Source organism: Melospiza melodia, chromosome 10, assembly GCF_035770615.1.
Source record: "Melospiza melodia melodia isolate bMelMel2 chromosome 10, bMelMel2.pri, whole genome shotgun sequence".
NCBI classification, from domain to species: domain Eukaryota; kingdom Metazoa; phylum Chordata; class Aves; order Passeriformes; family Passerellidae; genus Melospiza; species Melospiza melodia.
The window spans coordinates 18,887,367-18,911,325 of NC_086203.1; the positions used below are offsets into that span (position 1 = coordinate 18,887,367).

Here is a 23,959-nt window from a genome sequence, read left to right on the forward strand (position 1 = left end):
CTTAAACTGGAAAGCTTAATCCTTAGGATGATTTGAAGAGAAAAACCCAACATCATTAGGATCAGATCAATCAGTAGCTAAGTGCAGGTCAACTATAAAGCACAACCAAAACACTCCAGAATGCTGAACAGTGAGTGAGTGACTAAATTATGATAAACAAATGTAAATTAATCTTCTGAGATTCCGTGGCTGGTTGGAATAGCCCAAAATTAATAATTTCAATTATTAATTGTGACCCACAAGGAATTATGAGAGAGAAACTGATGACAGGACAGTACATTTTTGTTCCACCTACTTACTAAATTAATTATGCCATACAGAACCTTGGGGAATGTGGTGAATTGAGTGTAGTGACTTGTTTCTGTTACTAATGTGCATTTAGCAAATTAGATCCAAATATGAGCCACTTTATCAGAAACAAAATACAAGCTTTGGTCAATTACATTAAAGCCTCACTGCATGTAGCACTGGTCTCTTTTTCAGTCTTCTTCCAATACCAACCAAACCAAATAAAAATCAAAATGGTTTAATGTAATTTATTTGAAATGCTTCCAGAAAAGTTTAAGGCCATTAATAAAAAAAGTCAAAACACACATTCATTCTTTCTTCTCTACCTGAACATTTCACATGCTTTTTGCTCTTTTTCAACATTTTTGCTTAACAACTTCCCTATGCCTTTTCTTTTGCAGATTTTTCCTTTCATCTTCATTCAGCTCTAAAAATGAAGCAGTTGAAATAAATTACAAAGCCTGAAACAGAAAAGAAATTTGATTTTTTTTAAAAACTATAAATACAGAAATATGTTCTATAGGGTAAAAATGCCATTTTTTAAAAAATAAAAATACCTTGCTTTATATTGTTTATCATTTGTCACACTGATTTCTGTAATGCACATCAGCATATATATATGTAAGATAACTAGTAAATTTTATGTAAACTTGTAGAACACAAGAAAAATATTTTTGGCAATAACTTAGCAGTTTTTCTACTTTTGTTGTTACAAGTACTTTGCACAGGTTATCTTGTGTAATACCAAGAATCATTTAAAATTTGTAATATATCATTTTCATAGCTTGCCATACAGCACTGGCATTATTTCTTAGAGTAAGAAATAAAATACTACTCAGGGATTCCTGAAAAATAACAGGATGATCACTATGTGTTTTAGACTGCATTTAAGTGACTCATCTGCTTCTCATCATAATGAGTAGGTTAAATCAGCCACCAGAAAACACAGTAACATTTCCAATTACAGTATGAAATGAAATGCAACAAAAACTTCTAAAACAAAACTTGAGGAAAGTAAAAAGGATGTAATACATCCTGAAGGACAAAAAATTCCCTTTTTGTTTAAACTCTCTCTACATAATCCCACAGGGTATATATGCAGAGCACCATTTGTATAAAATCATCACTTAGTTTTAAAAACCAACTACATGTAATTGTAAACAGACATTTACAGGAAATTAAATGTTTTAACATTAGTGGTGCTTAAAACCAACAGTGGAGGTCAGTGGAGTGCAAAATGCTGAAGAGGGCCTATTCACAAGCAAAGCTCCTTTCCATTCTTATTCTGTTTGGGATAAGATATATATATATATATATATATATATATGGCACTGAAAGCAAATTACCAGCTTATTTACAAACATCCAGTATTCTCAGCATTTCATTTAATTCAGTGCTGGCTGTAAAGGTTTGGTTGTGGTTTTTTCAGTTGATTATTTTTAGCATTACATTCTTTGAAAAAGAAATCATTTTATTCTGCTGACCATTTGAAATGTCCAGATTTTAGTAAGTTTGGCTGCTGAATCTTAGGACAGTGCTTCATTTTGAAAAATATCCCTAAAGAGTCCCTGGTTTCATGGCCTGCTGTTTGTAGTTCTTGCTGATTTAATACCACAGGAGTTTGGATAGCTTATTGCAAGATAATTTTCTTTTTCCAAGAAACTACTTTTTCTTTCCATACCTTTAAGAAAACTTATTATCTTGAAATTCTATATAAAGAACACATCTTCAGCTGCCCCTTTAAAGGGCAAATAAAATACTTAAAAATTAGGGAAAGGTTATTTATGTAATGCAAACATAAACAGTAGTTTAGAGATTCTGTTTACAGCAGGACATTGAGAATAACTGGTCAAGTACCTCTTTCATCCACCTTGGGTGTTTATGGAACATAATCACAGGACACGAGCTGCAAGAGATTCCAGCTTATACAGATGGGCAGTTACAGTACGACACTCACAGGTACAAATACAAGAACTGCATTGACACTGTCACAAAAAATATTCTAAAAGTGCTTCTCCGAATGGTTCCACGTATGGAATGCAAATACTGTACAGGTAAGAGACAGACTTTCTTCCAGGAGCGGTAAGTCTTTGTCAAACATTGGTTTCTATTTGCTTTTGGCTGTCCCAGGAGTTCGTGTGCTCCATGCGCTCGCAGTCGGCGCCGAGCTCGCTGGTGTCCATGCTGCAGTCAGAGTCGCAGTCCGACTGCTCCATGCGCTCCGGGGCCTGTGCCCGCGGGCACCCAGGGAACCGCGCCCCCGCCGTGCCCGCCGTGCCCGCCGCCGCCTTCTCCTTGGCCTGCCGGATGCAGTTCAGCCACTGCTGCTTGTTGAACGAGTCATTGGCTTGGAGAGAGTGAGTCTGGCTTTGGGAGCCATTCTTGAAGCTGACTCGAAAGAAGTTTTTGACTGAAAGAAACAATATATATCAAACCCCTGAATGCTTTGGCTGAATGGATTGTATAAGCAAAGAGTATATTTAAGTAACAAAATCTGCACAATCTTTGCCTTAGGGTCAGACAAGACCATGTGGGACCAGAGAAAAGAGTCTGGGTATCCTCTCATTTCTGAGAGAAGACCACAGAAAACACTACAAGCACTTCTCGTAACTTCATATTGCTGGATTAAATAATTTTGGTTCTGACATGCATGAGCTATCCATAAAGCTTAAAGTAAATCAGCAAGATTAAGGCTTCTCCCACACTTTAATGCCTCTCCTCCCCAGAACCTTCACTGAATGCAACGTCCTTGTGCCAGCCAAAGACTGCCTCATCTCTTCCTTTCCCTTCACTAACAGAGTGGATACATACAAAAAACCCTTGAAGTTTTGACCAGATGAGATTTAAAGGACCCTTGTAATAGAAAAAGTATCTTCATAATGTACTTAACTGGAAGAGCATAAACATGAATAGCTGCAGTCTTTACCCTGAGTACTACAGTATCTGCCAGCTTCAAGAGTTATTGAATAGCAATCAGTGTCTCCAGTACAAGGAAAGGCAAAACAGCTCAAGATTTCAAAATACACTTGCTTATAACTTCACCTTGCAAAGTTTGCAAAACCGCCAAACTTTGCAGTTTTGCCACTACAGTCTGTATGTTCTCCCCTTCTCAATTCAGTACAGGAGCAGGTGTGTGGAAAGATTCTATTATCAACATAGCGAGCTTTGAGGAACAATCGAAAAGAAACAACTTAGAACGTAATAAACTAGACATAACATTAATTGTAGAGAGACTACTCCTATGTCCCACTGGCTGGTATCCCCCAGTTCTGACGAGCCCCAAGAGCAAAGAGAAGCAGCTGTCCCATACTTCTCTCGTTGTTGCTGAAGGCCCCGCGCAGGGAGCCGCCCAGGCGCACCTCCCCGTCCTGCAGGTCCTCCAGCAGCAGCTCCCGCACGGGGATGGGCTGCCGGTACAGCTGGTAGCACAGCTGCTCGTTGTGCGTCACGGCCCGAGTGATCACCAGCACCTCCTCAAACAGGAACACGTGCAGCTTCTGTCCAAAGATTCACAGGCAATACAGTTATTCCTTTCTCGAAACATCATTAAACCAAACGGAACAAGTAAAGTTCGCCAGAAAGATGAAAATTGCCCATTTCTTCCTGGTGGTTTGGTGCTGAGCTACCTGCCTGACCTTCATCAGGTGAGCCAGGAACAGCACCCGTTCCACCTTTCCCTCTCAGCTGTAGGTGAAATGGGACCCTTCCACTGTATGCAGAACCATGCTACACAGAAGCAGTTCCAGAGCTGCAAAAATGCACTGCTTACTTTGTTACTTCCTAAAATAAATTTTCCCAAAGTTTTATCTGCTTCCATAAGTGTCATATTTCCATTAGTGTCAGTAAAGAAAAAAGATCTTTTTGCATTGTTTGTCCACTCAAAAGTTCTCTTTAACAATGAGGGGAAAAAAGCTAGAAAAGACTGAGTTCTCTTCTACTAATACAATTTTGTTTCCTTTTTAACTGAAAGCTCAGTTTGTGAAACTTAACAGTAGTGCAGTGTTCCAAAGACTGGAATTCAAAGTACCAAATTCCTCTAGTCCATAAATTAACCTTGATCTCAACAAAGAATCAAGTAAAGCATTTTGAATAACCACAGTCTTTGACAAATGTAAAGTTTGTTTTATAGACATTTTTGTCTATAAAGAACACACATTTTGTTTGTTTTTTACAGACATTAATATCGCATCTCTGAGACCAGAAATTTAGAGGTTTTCCCTGCAAGTATTGAAATTGATCAGATTTACAATTTATCCAGGATATTGCTAGGCTCCATAAGAGACAGAGATACATATAATCTTATTATCTCCCTATACAGATACTTAACTACTAAAAAAAATTTAGCAAATATTATTATATATTATTATATATAATAATTAATATTTTTCAATTTCCTATATATTAAAGTATTATGTTCATGTGCACTCACAGCTCATTTAGCTGTCGTGCAAAAGCAAGATATCTTTTAAAGTTATTTATGACAAAATATTTATTCCTTACCACTCCCCTGTTGTTCTTCAGTTCCCCATGACAACACACAGCACGTGAATTATCAATCAATGAATCCCTTTGGCCTTCCTCAAGATAAATAAGTCTCTCTTTGTAATACCGGCATTCAGATTCACCAGTCTTGATGTTGATTTCAGCCACAATGCCCTGAATTATATTTATCTGCAGAGACACAATGAAAACACATGAATTTGAATTACACATCTGATATTCAGCTGTTCATTTAAACATTTGTGGTTTTTAATATTTTATATAGTTTCTCTTAATTCACTAATAAGCTAGAAGTGCTATAATCTCCTAAAAACCCCCAAACCCATCAGTAACTCACAGCTTCCTCCAGATGCTGTTGATCTGGATGATCATTTGGTGTGTGTCTTAGGATTTCTCTGAGCAGCAGAGGGTATTTCACCAAACGGCTTCTGGGGATGTCAAGGAAGTTCCAGAGGTCCAGTTTGCGGCTGAAGGGAGACTCCAGGCAGCGCTGCAGGAAATCCTGCACCCTGTGGTCTTGTTTCTTGTGGTCCAATAAAGCTTTGGCAGCTACTTGATTGCTGCAGTAGCTGTCATAGGAGTTCAGGCATGGCAGCTGAGGAAAGAATAAATTATTCTGTAGCTGAAGCAAAGCACAATTTCCTGCACTGAAAGGTTCAGGTGATTGAGGACATCAGAATTCCTGCTGAGACTCCTTTAGCTGGAGATTTATCCACAGGTTATTGATGTCATGTTTCCAATAAATATAACCTTTACAAGGGCCCTCAGAGCACCTTGTTCAACATTTAAGTAATTTAGAAGGACTTACTCATCACTCAGATCCTACAGATCTCTGTTACTATTGCAAAGCATTAAAATATAAATTACTTAAGACTGAGCACTATTTAGTGCAGACAAAACTAGAACACAGAAGCCTGGCTTTAATTATGAATGGAAATAAAAGCCTAGGAATGGGTACTCCCAAACCTGGCCTTTTTCAGATCAGCAAATTTCTACAATCAAACTTCTATATTGTCCACAGGAACCTTGACCAAACCAAGATGACAAAACTGTGTATATATATAAATATAAAAATCTAAAAAAAACCCTTGAGTGTTGATTAGAGCAGTATATGCACTTACAAAGCATGCTGTATTAACACTCAAAACCACAAAATCTTTTAAGAAAGGAAATTATACTTGAATATATTTGAATCAAGAGAAGTTCACTGATGTTCAACACACACCAGAAAATATATTTTAAGTTACATAATGCAAAGAAGATTATTTTGACATTTACAAATTATTTATCATTAACTATTGGCATTATATAGATGAGATAATGCTTCCCTTGTTGCCCATAGGCCACACTTTCACATAGAGCTGCTAAATGTCATTACTTAATTCCATAAAATTTCAAGCCTTTTCTTCCCTGCTAAATTTCACTACTTACATTTACTTAAAAACATACTTCTCACATATCTAAAACCAAAAATAACTCTTTCTGATAGCAATGAACAATTTTATCAACAAAACTACCAAAAGCTATTTTCAGTATTTATGCTGTTGGATGCTAGTGAACATGAACCTATCTACTTTATCTTTTATGAGGCAGCAACATCTCTCTTGTATCCCTGTTTAACTTTCCAAGGAAACCAGAACAGAAACAGGAGCAGATTCTCAAAGGACCTACATAGGAAAAACTCTAGTCTGGCTCTTGATTTTTTTATTTAAAGTATATGAAATAGTGCTCAACTCCTGAACAGCAAAACCTTTAAAACCAATATCCCAGTCTAAATCTTTCCATGGAAAATCCCTGAAAATGGAGAATATTCTATTGTGTCCCTAAATAGTTGCCTTAACTTTTAAAAGTATTTTGAGAATATCTTTTTGACACGTTATAGAAAGGAAATTGTGTGAGAAAAACTACATGACATCTCCAGACTAAAGTCCCCAAATTGGTTATAAATTCTGCCTTACCCAACCCACAAGGATGTGGCCAACATGATCTGTTGATCCATCAGGTTTCCTGACTTCTTGGAGTCGCCTGAGAAGATCTGAGAGTGAATAGAAAAAAAGAAGACAAACCTCACTTTAATAAACCTGACTTCAAATCTGTGCGCTATAATTATGCAGCCAAAGACTCTGAGAGTTTTACCTTCATGCAGAGGAATTAGAGAGTCCAGTGTTCCAAAAATTTGGTTCAGCTCTTGCTCTGTCATTATGGAAAGCTTAAGCATTGGGTCATGATAAGCCTGTAAATAAAAACAAACATTTGTGGTTTGTTGGTTGCAAAATTCATTATAGAATTTAGTGGTCTCTGTAAGTTTCCTAAACATCTATTAAATTATCAATTTCATATTTTAAAAAAAAAGGCAGCACACTTAAGTGTTTCAGAAAGAATGGGAAAATTGAAATACGTTGTGGATTTTTTCCTCTTTTACTGTCTTAGCTATTATTTGAAAAAAGATTGCTTTAAATATGTTATGAACCAATTAGCACTCTTTGTTGTGGTTTGGTTTTTGGTTTTGTTTTTTAAACAGACCTTTTTTGCCAACTTCAGATCTTCTATCAGGTCTTCTTCTCCCTGGGAAAGTTCAAAGATAGCCTGTAAAAACAGACACAAACATTAGAAAGTATCTTTATTTAATCTATGCTCCACTTCCTGGGTTGATGTTATATTTTGAACAGCTGTCTTAACACCATGTAACAGCATTTCTCTGCTAAATCTACAGAAATAAAGTAAGGCTTTATTCCATAACTACAGAATCAACTGCATTGTTTTTTAAATCAGTTATACCAGAATGATCATTAAAAACTTACCTCAAATAGACAAAGATTTTTTTCCAAAGGGATGTGTTCCCAGATGTAGGGAATTACCTTCATTTTTGTGGTGTTTTGACTTTGACTCAGCCACTAATACAATTGCTTGCATATAGGAGTTTGTTGTGTTCCATTTTAGCACAGGCAGTGGCAGAAGTTACAGGGGATTCTACCAAGTAGGAGACAGATCTTACTTAAAGCACTTCACTTTTATTTTGGTACCAGTTCATTTTTTTGTTACAAAGGCTGAGCTCTAGGTAACTTGGCTGATGTTAGTTACTCCTCTTAAAGGACATTTGAGACTTTAAAGCTGGCAGATTAAAAATAACACCACCCTAATTCACTGGTTAATCAAACCCCCATTGTTATTAACTTTTTACCTCCTTAAATCAGGGTACAGGAAGAGTTATGGACATTTTGGGCTAGAATTCCTTGCTTTACAGTCAAAGCTTTCAACCAGTATAAGTCATGGAAGCCCATCCCCAGCTGGAGCAGATTGCTGGGGCTCAGGAACCCCATTCCTGCCAGGTTTGCCCCAGTGCAGCTCATGGGCAGCAGGTCAGCTGTCCCAGCAAAGCACACAGGATGGGAACAAACACAGAGCAGAACCCTCCTGCTAAACCTGCAGGGACACAGCTCACTTCTTTGGGTTGGAGCGAGGATCCTGGCTCCTGCTCCCACACAGCAGTGACTGCTATACACTGTGCAAACAGTTTCTACAGTTTAGTTTTCAGTAAGCTGCCTTTGAAGTCCTCAATTACAAATTTATTTCCTATGAATTCCTGTACAATGTTAAAATTTGCACAAGAAATGCTTGACACTATTGCTGTTTGATTTATGACTCAGTCCCTGAAATATTCTCAAGGAGATTATTACAAGCTTTGTTGATACAGCTAGGAATTTCTTTAGAAAATAAAAATACCTTGATTCTGAAGGAGCTCTGTGTTGACTATACTAAGAACTATTCAGACTTTGTCTTGTCTGACACATTAAACCCCTGGCATGCTTCTGTTTTGCTTTGGAAGACACATGTTTGATCAGTGTGTCATCTGTCTAGCACTGGAACCTTCCTCAAAAACAACCTTTCCCAAAAGGGAAATGATGGTGCATTTTTGTGTGTCTGTATCACCTGATGAACACCTGTTCCTGGCACAGGGTGCTCACCTCACGTTACTAGAACGACAAAATCAAACACCAAAATATCAGCCATGACTACAGCAAGTGTCAGACAGAACATGCACACACATGCAGCCAGCCACGAGACATCTCAGTGCCTTTGGTTTGTTAAGGAAAAATAATGAGCTGGACTGAACAAAGAATACTTTAATCTAATACAGCTTGGGTCATAAAGAGTAGAGGTGGAATTCTGCTTCTAGAGCAGGTGGTGACACATTTGAATTGCAGGACATCTCCAAGTGCTGCCCCAATGCCTGTGAGCATTCCCAACTCTACGCTTCAAAGGCGACTTTTGAACGTGAAATCTATGGTTAAAAAAACATATCCATATCTATATCTGTACCTCTTGCCTCTTGATTTCCTTGGATGTAAGCATGTGATTGACACAGACATCGAAGGTCTCACTCCAGAGTTTGCTGTCCCTCCTCTTGGTGCTGGCAGGGGGCCCACTGCGGGACCAGGGCCGCGGGCTGAACAGCTCGGGGCGGCTCTCGCTGCGGAAACTGATGGAGCGCTGCGGAGAGACAAGGGGCTCGTGTCACAGGGCACACCCTCACTCTGCTCATTGCCAAGGTTCAGGACAACAAACAAGTGTTCTCTGATCGGTTTTGCCTTTGAACTTCATAGCACATCTAGTACCAGGAATGCAAGAGACATTATCTCAATACATTCTCGTGGAAGGGCAGGGCCTCCGTTCCTGCAGTGAATTCTGTCCGTGTCCTGTCCTCAACATGTACAAAACTTCTGCAAAGCATTCCCACACAACAGGCACCAGGAGTGTACTACAGGGATAGTGCAGAATGATGCAGCACACTAAACTAACAGAACTGATCAAATACAGAGTTTCATTTCAGTGAACAAACAGGAATTACTGGTACATTTCACTTCTGCTTCACCGAAAATTTAGAATTAATGCAAATATTAGACACTCTACCACTGTGTGTCTGGTCCTAAACTTCAAAAAAGCCAATTTCAATTTTAAGAGAGACTTGAGAGTTCTAATTGCCTGTAAACTCTTAGAAGGATTTCAGGCTAAGGATGGATACTTCATGCTCTTACTATTCTATTTTGAAAAGGTTTCTTTTTTGCTTCATTAAAATGCAAGGCTTCTTTTTGAGGTCATACCTCTGAAACGCTTAAACTATCTCACATAGTTGAAATACTCTACATTTTTATTGTTATTTAAAACCTGCCTTACATAACAAAATCATCTTTCAATTGCCTTGGGTAAGAATATTTAAAACAACATAAATTCTCTCAATTTCCAGGTTGAAAGCAGCATACACAAAGGACAATATTTGAAATTCTTCTCTTAAGATAAGAGCCCATAAAATGCAAACAGAGCCTATAAATACTATGTTTTCCCCATATCAGAAGACATGATATAAACACAAAACCTGTGCTTTAACAGAAGCCATTCTGAGTTGTACTTGGAATTGACAAAGACCTGAACAATAAACACACACACTCCCCCTTCCAAAACTTTGCAAGTCAGGTGCTAGTCTTCCTTCAAGAGTTAAGAATATACAGAAACACACATGAAATTACATGCTTAATTTCACTTGTTAGAATGAGGAATCATGGAGCAAACTCAAATTAGGCACTATTTTGGGAAAAGTGATCTTTCCCATGCACTGACAGAATGTTCCTCCCTGCTGCAGGAGAACACTCCATACAATTCTCCACAGCCCTAAACTGTCCTCATTGGGCAGAAGGGGCATAGAGAGGCTAAAAGACTCAAAATAAAACTAAATTCCCCAAATTCCTGCTTGTTTGTTTGCTTAGCATCCTTGCTCCCTAGACACAATGAGTATACATTTAATTGATTTCTCTCATCCATCAGCCTTTTCATGAACCATACAAAGTGTACCTTGCTTAATAAGGGACACAGAACTGAGGTTAGTTATTAGTGGAACACAACCCTAAACTGAAGTGCTACCAAAAAATTCTAAAAACAAGTTTAAAGATACTCTGATGTTATCTTTGCTTTGTACTTGTCAAGAAGGAAAATCTTTAAAAAACAAAAACACTGCAGGAATGTCAAAAGAGCATTTCTATATCTCCATTTTTTTAAAAATATTTTCCAATAAGGAAGTTTCTGGCTTCCTTAAAAAACACGTCCCACACACTGTTTAAAAATTATGGCCTTGTGGGATGATTAAAATTTTCATATAATTCCAAAAACTAAAGGAGCTGAGGAAAAATCCATCCACAACCCCTCATTTTGTTTACCATATTTCTTTTGTGGTAACACATTTCCCTGGCTGTTATAAGACTGTTTCTTGAAGAGTCTATGTGCTACCAATGTTAATCAATGCAATTAAGAACCCTTAATTAGAGCTGCAATAAAGCAAACAACTTCATATACTGGACAAAGGCCACTACTATCAAACCTATGGCATTCAGAACTGATATTTTAAACTATTTTCTTCTTGAGGATTTTTTAGTAATTTTTGGTGTCCTAAGACAAAAAAAGTAATTTGGACTCCCTACTTAAATTCAAGACACACTGATTAAAATGGAAGTTGCAGAGGAAGCCAGCCAGACTGCAATTTCTTTCTTCAGCATCAGCTGGAGTTCTTTTTCTGATCCTATTTTCTGCTTTAAGCCCAACAGCACAGCTGTGAATAAAACCAGGCAGATCATCACAATCATTGGTGTAGCCTGATGGAGACTGGAAATACAGCTAAATAAACTGGATTGCCAGGTGGGTTAACAAGGGAGAATACCTGCTTGGCATTAGGTATCCTGCAGCTGCACAGAGTGCAGAGATGAAGCTAACAGCATTTTATTGGTCAGCTGCTGTACACTGCCCTACATGACAGGAACAGAATGACTACAAATAGTCAATAACAAACCAAACAAACAAACAGGAAAAAAAAAAACAAAAATGAAGGCCCTGAAAGAAAACCTGAAAGACTTCAAATATTTTTTACTTGGAATCCTTATGAAAAAGTATTGAAAATAAGTGGAAAATTGGAATAAAGTGAACTACACACCAAAAAATCAAATACTTCTATAATCAATAAAATATGCAAAACATAAAAAGTAGCCCAGAACATATCTTAAAAACAACCTACACAAATCCCAGAGAGAATTTTTTTTCCTTGTGCTGAAAGTCCATTAATGTCAAGTGGAAGTCACACGTACAGAGGTAAGGAAAATGATACACAATAAGTTGGGGTTTTTTTCCTCTTACATGTATCTTCCATTTAGAAGAATATTTACGAAGGTTTATTTGAAATGCCATAAAGGAATCTCAGAATTTTCTAACTCATTTTACTGATGCTGTTGGAGTGGTCTTTTTAGATGGAGGTTCTGTTGACTTTGTTTTGTTTTCTTCCAGGGGAAGAAGTTGTTTGTTCTGCATGTTATGGTGATGAAGAAGTTTCCTTCATTTTACAGACACAGAACATCTAACAGCAATGCAAGAAGAAACATGGTGTTTGACTGAAATAACAATGAAAATACAGAAAAGTTCACTCAGTAAGAAAAATCAACACTTTTTTCTTTTTTACAGGAGATCACATGATGAGAAGAAACCTATACTGTTCCCAAGACACAGTCACAGCTATGTCAAAACATAACGAAGTGAAATAGCCACATGTACTTCCCAGAATGTTTCTAAGTCATTCCAAGAGGGACACCTGAGCACAAGGTCAGTCTTTTTTGTCTCTGCTCTATAGCTATGGAGAAAATCAGATAAGACATCAATTTACAGCTGGGACATCACCAGCAGGATCTGGAGAACACAGAAGCTGATTTCTTATCACAGGTCCTTCAAGCACACAGTTAGAGGGGATGGTATAAATAACACCACTGTTTCATCTGCTAATTAAAATATATTCTTATGGGCAGTATGAACAGAGCAAAACAGAAATGCTTGCAACAGTAGGACTTGCAACAAAGCTGTTATTTTCTCTCTTATTTTTGTCCAAATTTACCCTGAAACACATTAATATAGTTCTCATTTTGGGAAGCTGCTACTGCATACGTGAAAGGATCGTTGTTTTGGTTAGTCTGACACAATTTTATTAAACACAATATTGTTCTGGGCACTGGATTGTGCTGTCCCAGAGGCTTTCATTGCAGAACAATAGCACAGGTACCTAAATGAGGCCAACAGCTGCCTAAGGCTGTGGAAAGGGAAGCACCCTGCTCAGCAGAGGTTTGGCCAAAAATTAAATCCTTTTCCACACTCCTCAGAACTGGAACTGATGTGGCCCTTGCAGAGCAGAGCCAGCTTCCCCTGGAGGCAGACTGGCAGACTCTGCAGGGGATTCAGGGAGCTCTGCTCCAGTCACGCAGACCTCACCTGCACCGAGCCAGGCAGGGCTGCAGACATTGGGCTGATCCTCCAACCCCGTGCAGAAATCTGCACTTTCAACATCACAGGAACCAAAGACAGGAAAACCAGTGTCAAAAATCCCTGTAATATCAATTTTCTAGGTAATTACAACTACAGAAAAATGGAGTTCTTTCCCATGACTTTTAATTTCTCAATAGACTCTGAAGTTTTATTTCTTTCCTCCTTAACAGGTAACTTCAGTAAATCTCTAATTTAGGTAATTTTGATTAAGGAACATTTCTAACACATTCAAGTTCCTCTCGAAGAAATTAAGCTTGTTAAATAATTATCTTTAGATCTTTGACATGCCTTTCTACATAAACTCTTTTAAAGAGGAAACAGGAGTTTTCTGGCCAGACCCAGAGCAGTGCAATTAAGGGTTGAGCACTCCAGTACTTTGCCATCTCTAGGTCTGAAGGCACAAATGCTTTATAAACTAAGTTTCATTAGTCTCCAAGTATGTACAATATTACATTCCTAATCTGTAACATAGAAACTGCATTTAAAATTTGTTAGCCTTTTACTAATTTCCACCATCACCTTTGGAAAATGACTTGGAAATTTCGAATTATTCACCAACTCTTTTGTTTAGCTAAGGTCAAAGTTCACTCTACAGGAGGAAATTTAGCAGTCCTACCTGACCAAGTATACCAAAAATAACACTTTCAAAGAAACCAAGCAACATAAGAAAAAGCATTATGAAATATTCTCTTCATCAAATTTTAAAAGCAACTACAATTCTTCAGTAAACTATTTTTAGATGCTACAGGTGCAATGGTTTTCTTCCTGGTAAGTGAAAGAAGTGATTTTTTTTTGAGGTGAGAGGTGAGAGTTTTAAGCTGAGTGACCTTGTGGTGGCAAGGTGCCCAAGCCTGTTTGGCACATTGCAGTGGTGTCCGTGTGCATCCCTGCTGCAGAAGGAGATGCAGCTGAGGGGGAGCACAGGGGCTGCAGCTGAGGGGGAGCACAGGAGCTACAGCTGAGGGGGAGCAGCAGCAGGGGCTGCAGCTGAGGGGGAGCAGCAGCAGGAGCTGCAGCTGAGGGGGGGGAGCACAGGGGCTGCAGCTGAGGGGGAGCAGCAGCTGCAGCTGAGGGGGAGCAGCAGCAGCAGCAGCAGCTGAGGGGGAGCACAGGAGCTGCAGCTGAGGGGGAGCACAGGAGCTGCAGCTGAGGGGAGCAGCAGCAGCAGCAGGAGGTGCTGCCCTTACCTGCAGGGTCTGGCTGAAACGCTTCAGCGGAGTGGCTCGCACAGGGGGGATGAGGCTGGCCAGGGATGTGACTCTGGAAAGAGGCTTGACCCGTTTGTTACTGGGCTCCTGCAGCACAGGGAGGAGGAAGGAAAGGAAAAAAATGTCAGCAGAGTGTGAGCATAATCAGGTAAAGATTGCTAACAGTTCTGCTGATTTTCCTAAGAAAGCATTTGTAGCAAGAGTGTTTGCAAACCTGGTCTATCATTAGGGCAATAAATAAACAAAAGCAGTTTCAAATGCTGACAGTGACAGATTGCTCTTGGCTGGTACATAAAGGTCCTGGAAACTGCTGAAAAATGTAATGATGAAGAAGCTGGCATGGCCAGGAACAGGGAAGGGAGGCAAAGAAACAGAAAATAATTTTATTATTTTTACTCATTCTTAGCAAAAAAATTTTCAGCAGTGCTCTGCAGCTAATGCACGTTATGATAATCTCACTGAAAGGAATGCTTTGAAATATAAACAATTCTGTGTGTGCCTTTGCTTCTGGCACTGTCAGCATGTGTCTCCATTCAGTTAAACGTATTTTCTTACAGAATATATAATTTAGACAGAAATCTTTAACTCTTATTGTCTCTGAATGCATGTTCTTATGAAAATACTCACATATACAGACAAACACATTAATAACATGCTTACATACTGGTTTTGCATACAATATAAAGGAAAATTAACACAATCTACCATAAAGCAGTCAATTCAATGTTGGCCTTCTCATACATATTTTAACAGCACAACAGCACCCAAAGAAATGTATAAGCAAAATAATATGCAAATTGTCCTGCAGATATATATTTTTAAGAAACCCAAAACCCAGAAATCTTAATACAGAAAAAAGGGACTATAAATACATAAAAATAGAACAGTTACCCTTGGCTTCCTAACCTCCATCTGACATTTAATGAATCTCGAACAGCACATGCAAAAGGCAACAGAAAAAGAGCCAAACCTTCCAACTGCAGTTAAAAACCCCATCCAACACCATATTTCAAGGACATCCTAATGCAGTTCATCTTTCTTTTTCAGCCGTGCTTATAAAGTTTGTGTAGGTTTGCTATGCCTCCAGTTGTCTGGACATAGATTTAAGAAAATGGAGCATGCCTGTTATCCTTTTCTAAATACAAAGAAATATAAATCTTTCTGGAGATAATGCAGATTTGTCATCCTTCTTGATACCAAACAATAAATCTCAGCAGCGATGACCACCATCTGTATTACTGGCAAGAAAAATTCTCTTCCATTAGAGCAGCAACAGAGGAAAGGTGAGAAGCAGCTACATATTTAATTTACTTCTCAGCAGGCAGACCTGGAAATCCATAAAAGCCAGCTGAGATGAGCCACAAAGTGTTTAACCCTCTAGCAAAAATAACGTATTCCATCACACATGACACCTGGCATTAAAGAACTGTAGCAGTCTAAAGCAAGTTAAATCCTTATCTTCATCACTGCACTGTTATTCATAACCCCTCCTTTTCAGCAACCATGTCTTTGAGGCAGGTTTCAGGAGCATTTTTACGTCATTGCAGCACTCGCATGCTTATATACTCACTCACCTCTCCAGCAGCAGCATCCCACCCCCTCCCCAAAACACAGGGAAAACCTTTGAGATTCCAGTGCAATTCTCCTCTAACTGGTGGCACAAGCACGAGCTGTTTGTGCCAGTTCTGAGTGCTGGAGCCCAGAGCAGAGCCCTGGCAGGGCCAGCTGGTCAGGAAGGTGCTGCAGTGCAGTGCAGGGACACGGAGCCCTGGGCAGTGCCAGCAGCACAGCCTGTGCCAACAGCTCTGCCTCAGCAGCATGGGCACTCAGCACCAGCACCCCAGCCCTGCTGCAAGACCTGGAAATGAACATTGGAGGGACTTCCAGGAGATAGGATTAATAGAAATTATTACTCCTTTATGCTGTATCCCTTCTGAAATCCATTGCCCCCATCCATTTCAAGGAGAAAAGTGCTAAAGCAGTATAATAATTACTAATGTTCATGTTGCAAAACCTCACTGAAAACAGAAACTGATTTTAAAGATGAACTCCAAGCAGAGTTTCAGCCACCATCAAACACCATTAAGATCTTGTGGAACCTCTTGCTGTGAGCCACTAGAGGCCAGCCGTTCCCCCAGCAGGCACAGCCAGTCAGGTCACTGCAGTCCTGCCCTTCTGTGCCAGCACCCCTCCTTGAATTCCTCATGCAATCTATTGCTGACCAGAATTCAGAACAGCTAAATATACAGTCCAAACTTAGAATTCAATTTTATGGAAAGAAATCAGCATTATTACAGGATTCTCTCAAATAACATTACTAAAGGTAACTTCAGAAGCCTGAGACTTTACACCTTTACCAATGAGTTCTAAAAGAAAATCTTGTTAATCCTAAATTCTTAAGTATGAGGAAAGCTTTTCTGCATACTTACAACATGATTTTCCCCTTCACTAGAAACTGTGTGGTAGGTTAAGACACTGAGCTGGAAGTGAAAACTCAACAAATCTTTAGTGTTCCAGGTGTCATTTTATTCAGAGAAGTCTCACAACAAAAGCCATCAGCACTGTGTCACCCTTTATACTGCAGTAAAATGAAGTTTGTACAAATAAGGCTTTGACTGTGCAATGAAAATACAGCACTAGCAGAGCAATTCTAAAACTGCCAGACAGTAATGCTGAAACTGCTGCACATCTGATCCCAGGATTTCTGCTGTACTTGAACATCCACTGTGCCTCTGCCTCCCCTCTCATCAGCACCCTCATTCTCAAGCTGTCACCTCTCCAAACCAGCACTGCAGAGAAGCTGAACAAACTACAGAGGCCAGTCTGGAGAGGGAAAACTTTTCCACAAGCAAGGGCAAGTTCTGAACAGGTGGGTGTTTTTCTCACCAAGGACTCTGTGCATCACAGCCAACAACACAAATGGAAGGAGGGGACTGCATGAACTATTCTGCTTTACCCAGATACTGACCAGAATCTGCACTTGCACACCAGTCCAACATGTTCATTATTTCACTAATTTGTCTCTGAAGACTCTCCAATTTCCCAGTTAACCACAAGTCCCACAGCCATAAAACCCTTTGGGGTATGAATGTCGAGCAGTGTCTGCCCAGCACGAGGAGGCTCCATGAGGACACACGGCACTGGTGGAATGAACACCAGACTCCAGGCTGCCCTCAGAGCTGCCAAAGGCATCCCTGCTCCTCTCCTCCTGCCTCCCCCTCACAGCTCCGGGAACTTGCAGGGGAACAAGAGAGAGGATTTAGGGGCTGGATCCACTGCAACAACCATCACCTGTCCAGACTGGGAAGGGGGCCAAGTTATGACAAAAAAATTCAGGAGTTACAATGTGCTGCCTGACCTTTTAAAGCCATTATGATTGATATCTTTAAAAAACCTCTTATTGCAGAGTTTTGAAATTATTGCATGTTAGACTGTATTTTCAGAGTTATGAAGGCTTGCCAAAGCAATACGGGAAGTAAGTTAAAAAAAAAAGATCCAGACTACAGTTTGGCAGAGTTTCCAAAATGTGGAGCTGGTATATGTGAATAAGTAACATTAATCTGACAGGGCTTTAAATTTGATATACGGCTAAATAAAGCTGAGGGAAACATGAGTGCAGGAACTTCAAAGGCTGAACAGTCAAGTGAAGTCAAATTAATACCTGGCTAGGCTAGAACAATGAGCAGATGGCTTTTGGAGGGAGCTGTATATTTGAACTTAAGATGACTTTGGGAACATTTGAATTCAGAGACAAAAAAAAATTAGCTGCAAATACTGTGAACACATGCAACCTCAGAAAGAACTTGAAACTGTGAACAAAGTGATAAAAGGAGCAAATCTGTGTCCAAAATATAGACAGCTCTGAAAACCAGACAATGGACATTTCAAACACCTACTATGTCCTTCTTTGTACATTTTTCTAATATACTTTTCTGAAGAATTAGTAGGAAGAAAGATTAATCATCATAGCATAATCAGTGATTGTCACCAATTGAAGATGGGAAGCTATCAAACAAGAAGTTTCAAAGGTGCCATGCCTCTAATTAGGCATGAAGGACACAGGGCTTCCAATTGCTTCTTCATTCTAATTTACTTTTTATTTATAGGTACAATCATATCTCCAGTATCTTCTATATATTAAACTCTAACCCAGTAGTTTAGACTACTGAGTAAGCAAGGAAAGCTCTACCTTTTAATGTATTATCTCAAAATAGACACTTCTCCTGTGGGACAGCAGGAAAATGCAGCATTCAGCTCCAACCAGAGCATTGCTGGGAAGCCACAGTGAGCAGACTGACAGCTGCCAGCTCCCTTTGCAGTAAAATTTAAGTCTTTTTGCCTTGCAGAACCGAGTAACGCGTTGCTTTCTAAACTGTGATATGGTCGTTTCAAAATGATGACATCCTGACAAACAGGTAACTTTTGTATCATTATTTTGGGGCTGATGCACAGACCCAAACAGATTGCTATTTAAAAGGCTGAAACTTAGCACACAGCACCAGCTCCCAGGCCAAGCTGAGCATTCAAACAGCCATGGAAGTGTGGAAAAGCAGAAGATCCCATGAAGAACTAGGCACTTCCATTAGCAGTAATGCACTGACAGCTAAGTTCATGCTACTTCTGCTTCTTCATTAGTGAAACTGGCAACTAATAATTGGTTGTATTGTATCCAAGAACACACTACACAGATATGAAATCTTCTAGAAGGCTATTTAGGGGAAGAAGGTAACACTTTGGTGCTCTTCATCAGCAAAATTTAAAAAGCCTCTTTTACTAGTATATGTAAGGAATGGAATAGTCCCAAAGTTCAAAGCAGATGAGTTAAACCCATGTAACTGTGTCAGTTTTCGATACATTATCATTCAAGACCACACACAACCTAATTATCACTCTGTGGTGGATAAATTATGCTAGCAAAAGACTGCTTTTCATTTCCTAACAAACAGAAAGAAAGGAAACAAAAAGAATGAGGCCAGGTTCCCTCCATATTGCCCTGAGAACATCAGAACCAATGACCTGGATAACACATGCTGAATAGCAGTCTAGGTGCCATATAAAAGGTCTTCACTTGCTCCAGTACCTCACTTCAAAATTCTTCCACTCTGTGCCCCTCAAGGCTTAGCCAGTGATTTCCTGCCAGTGAAGAGCCAATCATGCTCACTGCTGCTAGGATTGTTTTTCCACCTGACTCCCATCTCTTATCAGCAGCTTCAACAGCGCTCTCCATGTCGGAGGGCTGGTGCTGAATCCCACAAACAAGGGAAAATGTTTCCCTGAGGGGCCATTATTCTTGTGTCTGCTGCACTACTGTGACCAGGATATTGTGTTGATTTTTCTGATTGCATTTAAAACCAAACTCAACAAAAGGAACGGTTTTTACCCAGCACAGAAAATAAGTGCTATGTGAAAACTGGTACAGAAACTTAGCATTTTAGAATAGTAGAATTCATTCTGTTTACCTTTAACCTTCAGAGGCCAACTGAACCCACACACAAAGTGGCTGAAATTGCCAATGCCTGTCAGAATCTCAACTTACTGGAGTTCAGCAAGTTCTGAGACATTTACAGCAGCAATTCTGGATCTAAGGTAGCTACCTTGCTTCACATTTTATAAAACATGCTGGTTAACTTTTTCCATTTTTGATGTGAATCAGGACAAAGAGACATGCAAAGCATGCATTCTGTGCTATGGGAGCATTCATTAAGGAAAAAGTCTTAACTTAAATTAGTCTCAAGAGTGTTAAGAGTGTAATAAATAGAAGACACTATAAATTGAAACAGTACAGTAACCTTTGTTTCATACCTAATTCACAAGCAGTGCCAAGAAACTCAAACAGAACCATTCTGTTTCAGATTTCAAGTAACTGGCTCTATTTCCATACGCCTTAAAGGTTTCCATACTTTAAAGGTTATTAGTTTTTAGTCAACTTTATAAGGGTAAGTCAACATTTGTCATGGCAGGAAGCCCAACAATATTATTTTTGTTAGTCTGCTACTAGTTAAATTGGCCTCAGATTAAACAGCTCTAATAAATACCCCCGAAACTTGGAGTTTAATAAAAAAACCCCACATTCAAGCTCTGTTCCACAGGATGTTATCAGTATTTAACCTTCAGCAGGATAAAAAACAAAGCAAACCAAAAAAGGTTAAAATAGAAAAAACAACCTATGTTACAACAATCCTTAACACAGCAAACACTTAAATCTAAAAATAAATTAAACCAAGCATCTCATGCTTTATGTACCTTCAGAGCAAAGCAAGTCTAAAACCAGAACAACATTCTCAATTGATTTTGGCACTAAAAAGACTGGGATTTTCTACTGAAACAGCAGAGAATTTTCCTTTGCTTCATAGTATCTTAGAAAGATTCTGATTGGAAAATTATAGAACAGTGCTTCTTCTAGAACTGAGGTGAATGGTAAAGAAAAACAAAGTAGGTGACTCTAAAGCAGTTCTAAGTATAGTTCAGTGGTGTACAAATCATCCACATGAGTCCATACTAAAACCTGGGAGAGGCATCCCTCTACTAAAACTGCCAGCATCTAAAGGAGAATTTAATAAGCAATTTTAGTGAATTGACACAAAGGCAACTTGATCATACAATTTTCCTTGAAATCCATAAAGTCCCATGCACCACCTGCACTCCCTGATGGTAGCAGGAGGAGGTTTGTTGTTCCTCCTCTGTCAGCCTCCTTAAAATCAGCAGGCAAATAAAGGAAAATCCAGAGACATTTTGTTTTAATCACAGCACTACAAAGAAGAGAATCTGAAATGATAGCTGGGGTACAATGAACAGCCATTTAGGGAAGTGGTGAAATATTCCTGGTCAAAGACAACAGTGAAGTTTGCATTATGTTATCCCACCCTGTGTTAATCAAGGATTGGCTCCCGGCTGCACACAGCCTGCCCTCCAGATTTCATTTGCCATAGGCAGGGCAGAAGCACTCAAGTGTCAGCAGCATCAGCACAAGCTGCATCCAGCAATCTTGACTGATCATTTGTCTGCAATATCCAGAAATCAATACCTCTATCAGGAGTTAGGAAATGAAGGCAAATTAACAGAAAAACCTCACACTGAGGTAAATTAACACAAGCAACAGAAACCCTGAAAAACCCAGACAACTAATGTAGAGTTGATTAAATTCTGCATTTCCTCTCATTACAAGCTGCTTGTACAGGCAATCTAAGAGAGACCTTTTCCATTCTGGAACTGACTGGATATTAACCTGCACTGCCAATTAACCAGCAGGTATCATACAGTGATTTACTGAATGGAAAAATAAAGACAAGCTATTTGTTTCACACCGCCATTAAGCAGAACAGATCAGCAATTCCAAGTGCAGGGGTTTGACATGTTTCCAGCTACACTGCACCTGAACTTACCTGAAATATGTCAAAACTGCAATTACTAATATTTCATTAACATGAAACACATACATTTAGGAAGATCAAAGAAAATTCATGACTTGGAGTTTATCTCATAATCTTTGGCCTCTCTCCCTCTGGCTCCACGCCTGGTTCCCTGTTAATGATGTGCCATGGCCTGGAGGCCGCTGGGTTCCCCTTCACATTCCCCATCCCCAAACAAACACAAATAAACACCATTCCCCAAATAAACACCATCCCCCAAATAAACACCATCCCCCAAATAAACACCATACAGAGCAGCAGGCAGCCCAGAGCTCCTGCAGCTGTGCTGGGAGGATGGCAGGAGACAACAGAAGCCAGGCTGCAAACAGCCCTGACTCCAAGGTCAGAGTCCTGCACTGTAAGGGCTGTAAGCAGACATACAACACACTGGACACACAGAGGAATTCTCTGCCTCCCTTGTAGTTTTCAGGGCCTAAATTCTATGTTGGATCCTGTTTGGCAGAACAGGACATCCTTACTCTGAGGAATTCAGGAGTTCCTTGCCATGACCTCACATTCAGACCTTTAAACCCCAATCTGTGGCTGTGAATGCTCCTTCTCACCTACTGCCCATCCAGTCTGGGTGTTGGCTTTAGAAGGGGAAAAATGGAAAATAGTGTTTGTCATCGGGAAAGGTGTGGGGCTTTTTATAACAGGAGTAAGCAAGTTTCAAATGTTACTAATTGTTTCTATTTTTGAATTATAAAAAAGTTGGGAAGAACCCAACACCTCTGTACTGTTCATCCCTAGAATTGTACTACAGGATTTTATGTGGGGCATGTAATGATTCAAGTAAAGACCTCATAGTGTTTGCCATATTAACTCAGGTACTAGGTACTGCAGTGTTTTGCTGCCCTTAAACTGCACTTGAAAAGAACTATGATGACTTGTACTAGAACATCAGCTTTTTTTATCAGAATCCAGATTTTAGTGTTTACATATATTTTGGAAATTTCATTTGTCATCGGTTTGTGACTGTGCAACTTTCCACAGAGTTTATGCCAAGGGAGTTGGCAGAGCTGAAAGAAAGAGCCGGAAGCAGAAACCCTCAGTTCTCTTTTCTGCCACTGACTTGTTCCTCAAAACATCTATATAGCAGAAAATCTGTTCTAATCCAAATATACCAACATTTATGCACAATTTCAATTATTTAAAAAACCGACCAACTTCACATGTTAATAACTAGAAGTAAACTGGCGTTTGCAAAGGCAGAAACGCCCAGCCCGGACGCAGGAGTGCTCTGCTGCAGTAACACCCAGCTGTGGCAGAAGGCGCCCAACAGCTTTAATTCCCCTTGTAAATGCTAAAAGCTGACAGAACAGCTTCAGGTTAGAGCTTAAGGATTGTTTTCCCCCGTAGAGATTTCAAACAAGCAGGCTGCATACACCAGTCCGTATAATGCCTTTCCCGATGAGTAGCTCTTATTTCTGCTTTCTGAATCAATTTTTTGGAGTGGCGGGTGGTCTTACAGGATATTTAAAAGTTTTTTTTTCAGAATGCTGGAATCCCATCCTACTCTCAAGAAACAGCTCGAAAGCAGAAGGGTGCCTTTTCTTGTTCGTATAAAACACAAGCTGTTTTCACGTTGTAATTTTGATTGATCACATCTGTTACTCAATACTTCCTCATGCTCTCAGCTTTCATTGAGTCTTTTTCTTTGGAATTTGATTATAATCAAGCTTCCTAACTAACAGAGCAACACTTCAGCTCTTCAGATCTGACAGTTCTATTAATTCACAAAAAATCCCTTCATGCAGTAAAGGCTAAAATCGTATTCCTTTAATATTATCATTAATATAATGAGTACCCTTGAGAAGAACATTCAGTACCTAACAGCTTGTGTTTTCCATAGATGCATACACACACACACTTAGGGTGTTAATTTTTCAAAAACATATAGCTGAAAAGAATTCCACTTCCCTTAAGCTAAATAATTAAGTCTCTCTATGTAAAAGTACACTGGAAAGCCACAGTGCAGCATCATCTCAGTTCTTAGCTTAACATCACGATTAAATAAGGTCACTGGGCTTATGTTACTTTTACTTTAGACCTAATCAAGTGGGGAGATAATTAATCTTTGATGAAGATGTATTAAATGAACCTAACTTAATAAGCTGTCTTCAAGTTACTCAGCAAACAAGATTAATAAAGAAACTATATAATTAAGTAATAAAAACTTTCAGATATATGTTCTGCCTTCCTCCAGAC

The 23,959-nt window shown here is 39.3% G+C and overlaps 1 protein-coding gene across 6 annotated transcripts in view; it reads right to left on the minus strand.

The window, feature by feature from the left end:
- Window positions 1-521: 521 nt before the first annotated feature.
- ARHGEF3 (Rho guanine nucleotide exchange factor 3) overlaps window positions 522-23,959 on the minus strand; it is a 107,879-nt gene continuing 84,441 nt past the window's right edge. For 4 of the 6 annotated variants that reach the window (XM_063164682.1, XM_063164680.1, XM_063164684.1 and 1 more), the window contains 9 exons: window positions 14,322-14,429; window positions 9,109-9,279; window positions 7,312-7,374; window positions 6,925-7,021; window positions 6,747-6,823; window positions 5,126-5,383; window positions 4,789-4,959; window positions 3,599-3,785; window positions 522-2,698 (listed from right to left, as the gene is read on the minus strand). In XM_063164682.1, the coding sequence (XP_063020752.1) occupies window positions 2,382-2,698; window positions 3,599-3,785; window positions 4,789-4,959; window positions 5,126-5,383; window positions 6,747-6,823; window positions 6,925-7,021; window positions 7,312-7,374; window positions 9,109-9,279; window positions 14,322-14,429 (1,449 nt within the window). In that variant the 3' untranslated portion in view covers window positions 522-2,381. Of the gene's footprint in view, window positions 2,699-3,598; window positions 3,786-4,788; window positions 4,960-5,125; window positions 5,384-6,746; window positions 6,824-6,924; window positions 7,022-7,311; window positions 7,375-9,108; window positions 9,280-14,321; window positions 14,430-15,312; window positions 15,838-15,916; window positions 16,178-23,959 lie in introns of those variants that run through there. The other 2 variants (XM_063164681.1, XM_063164686.1) reach the window with 2 other exon arrangements.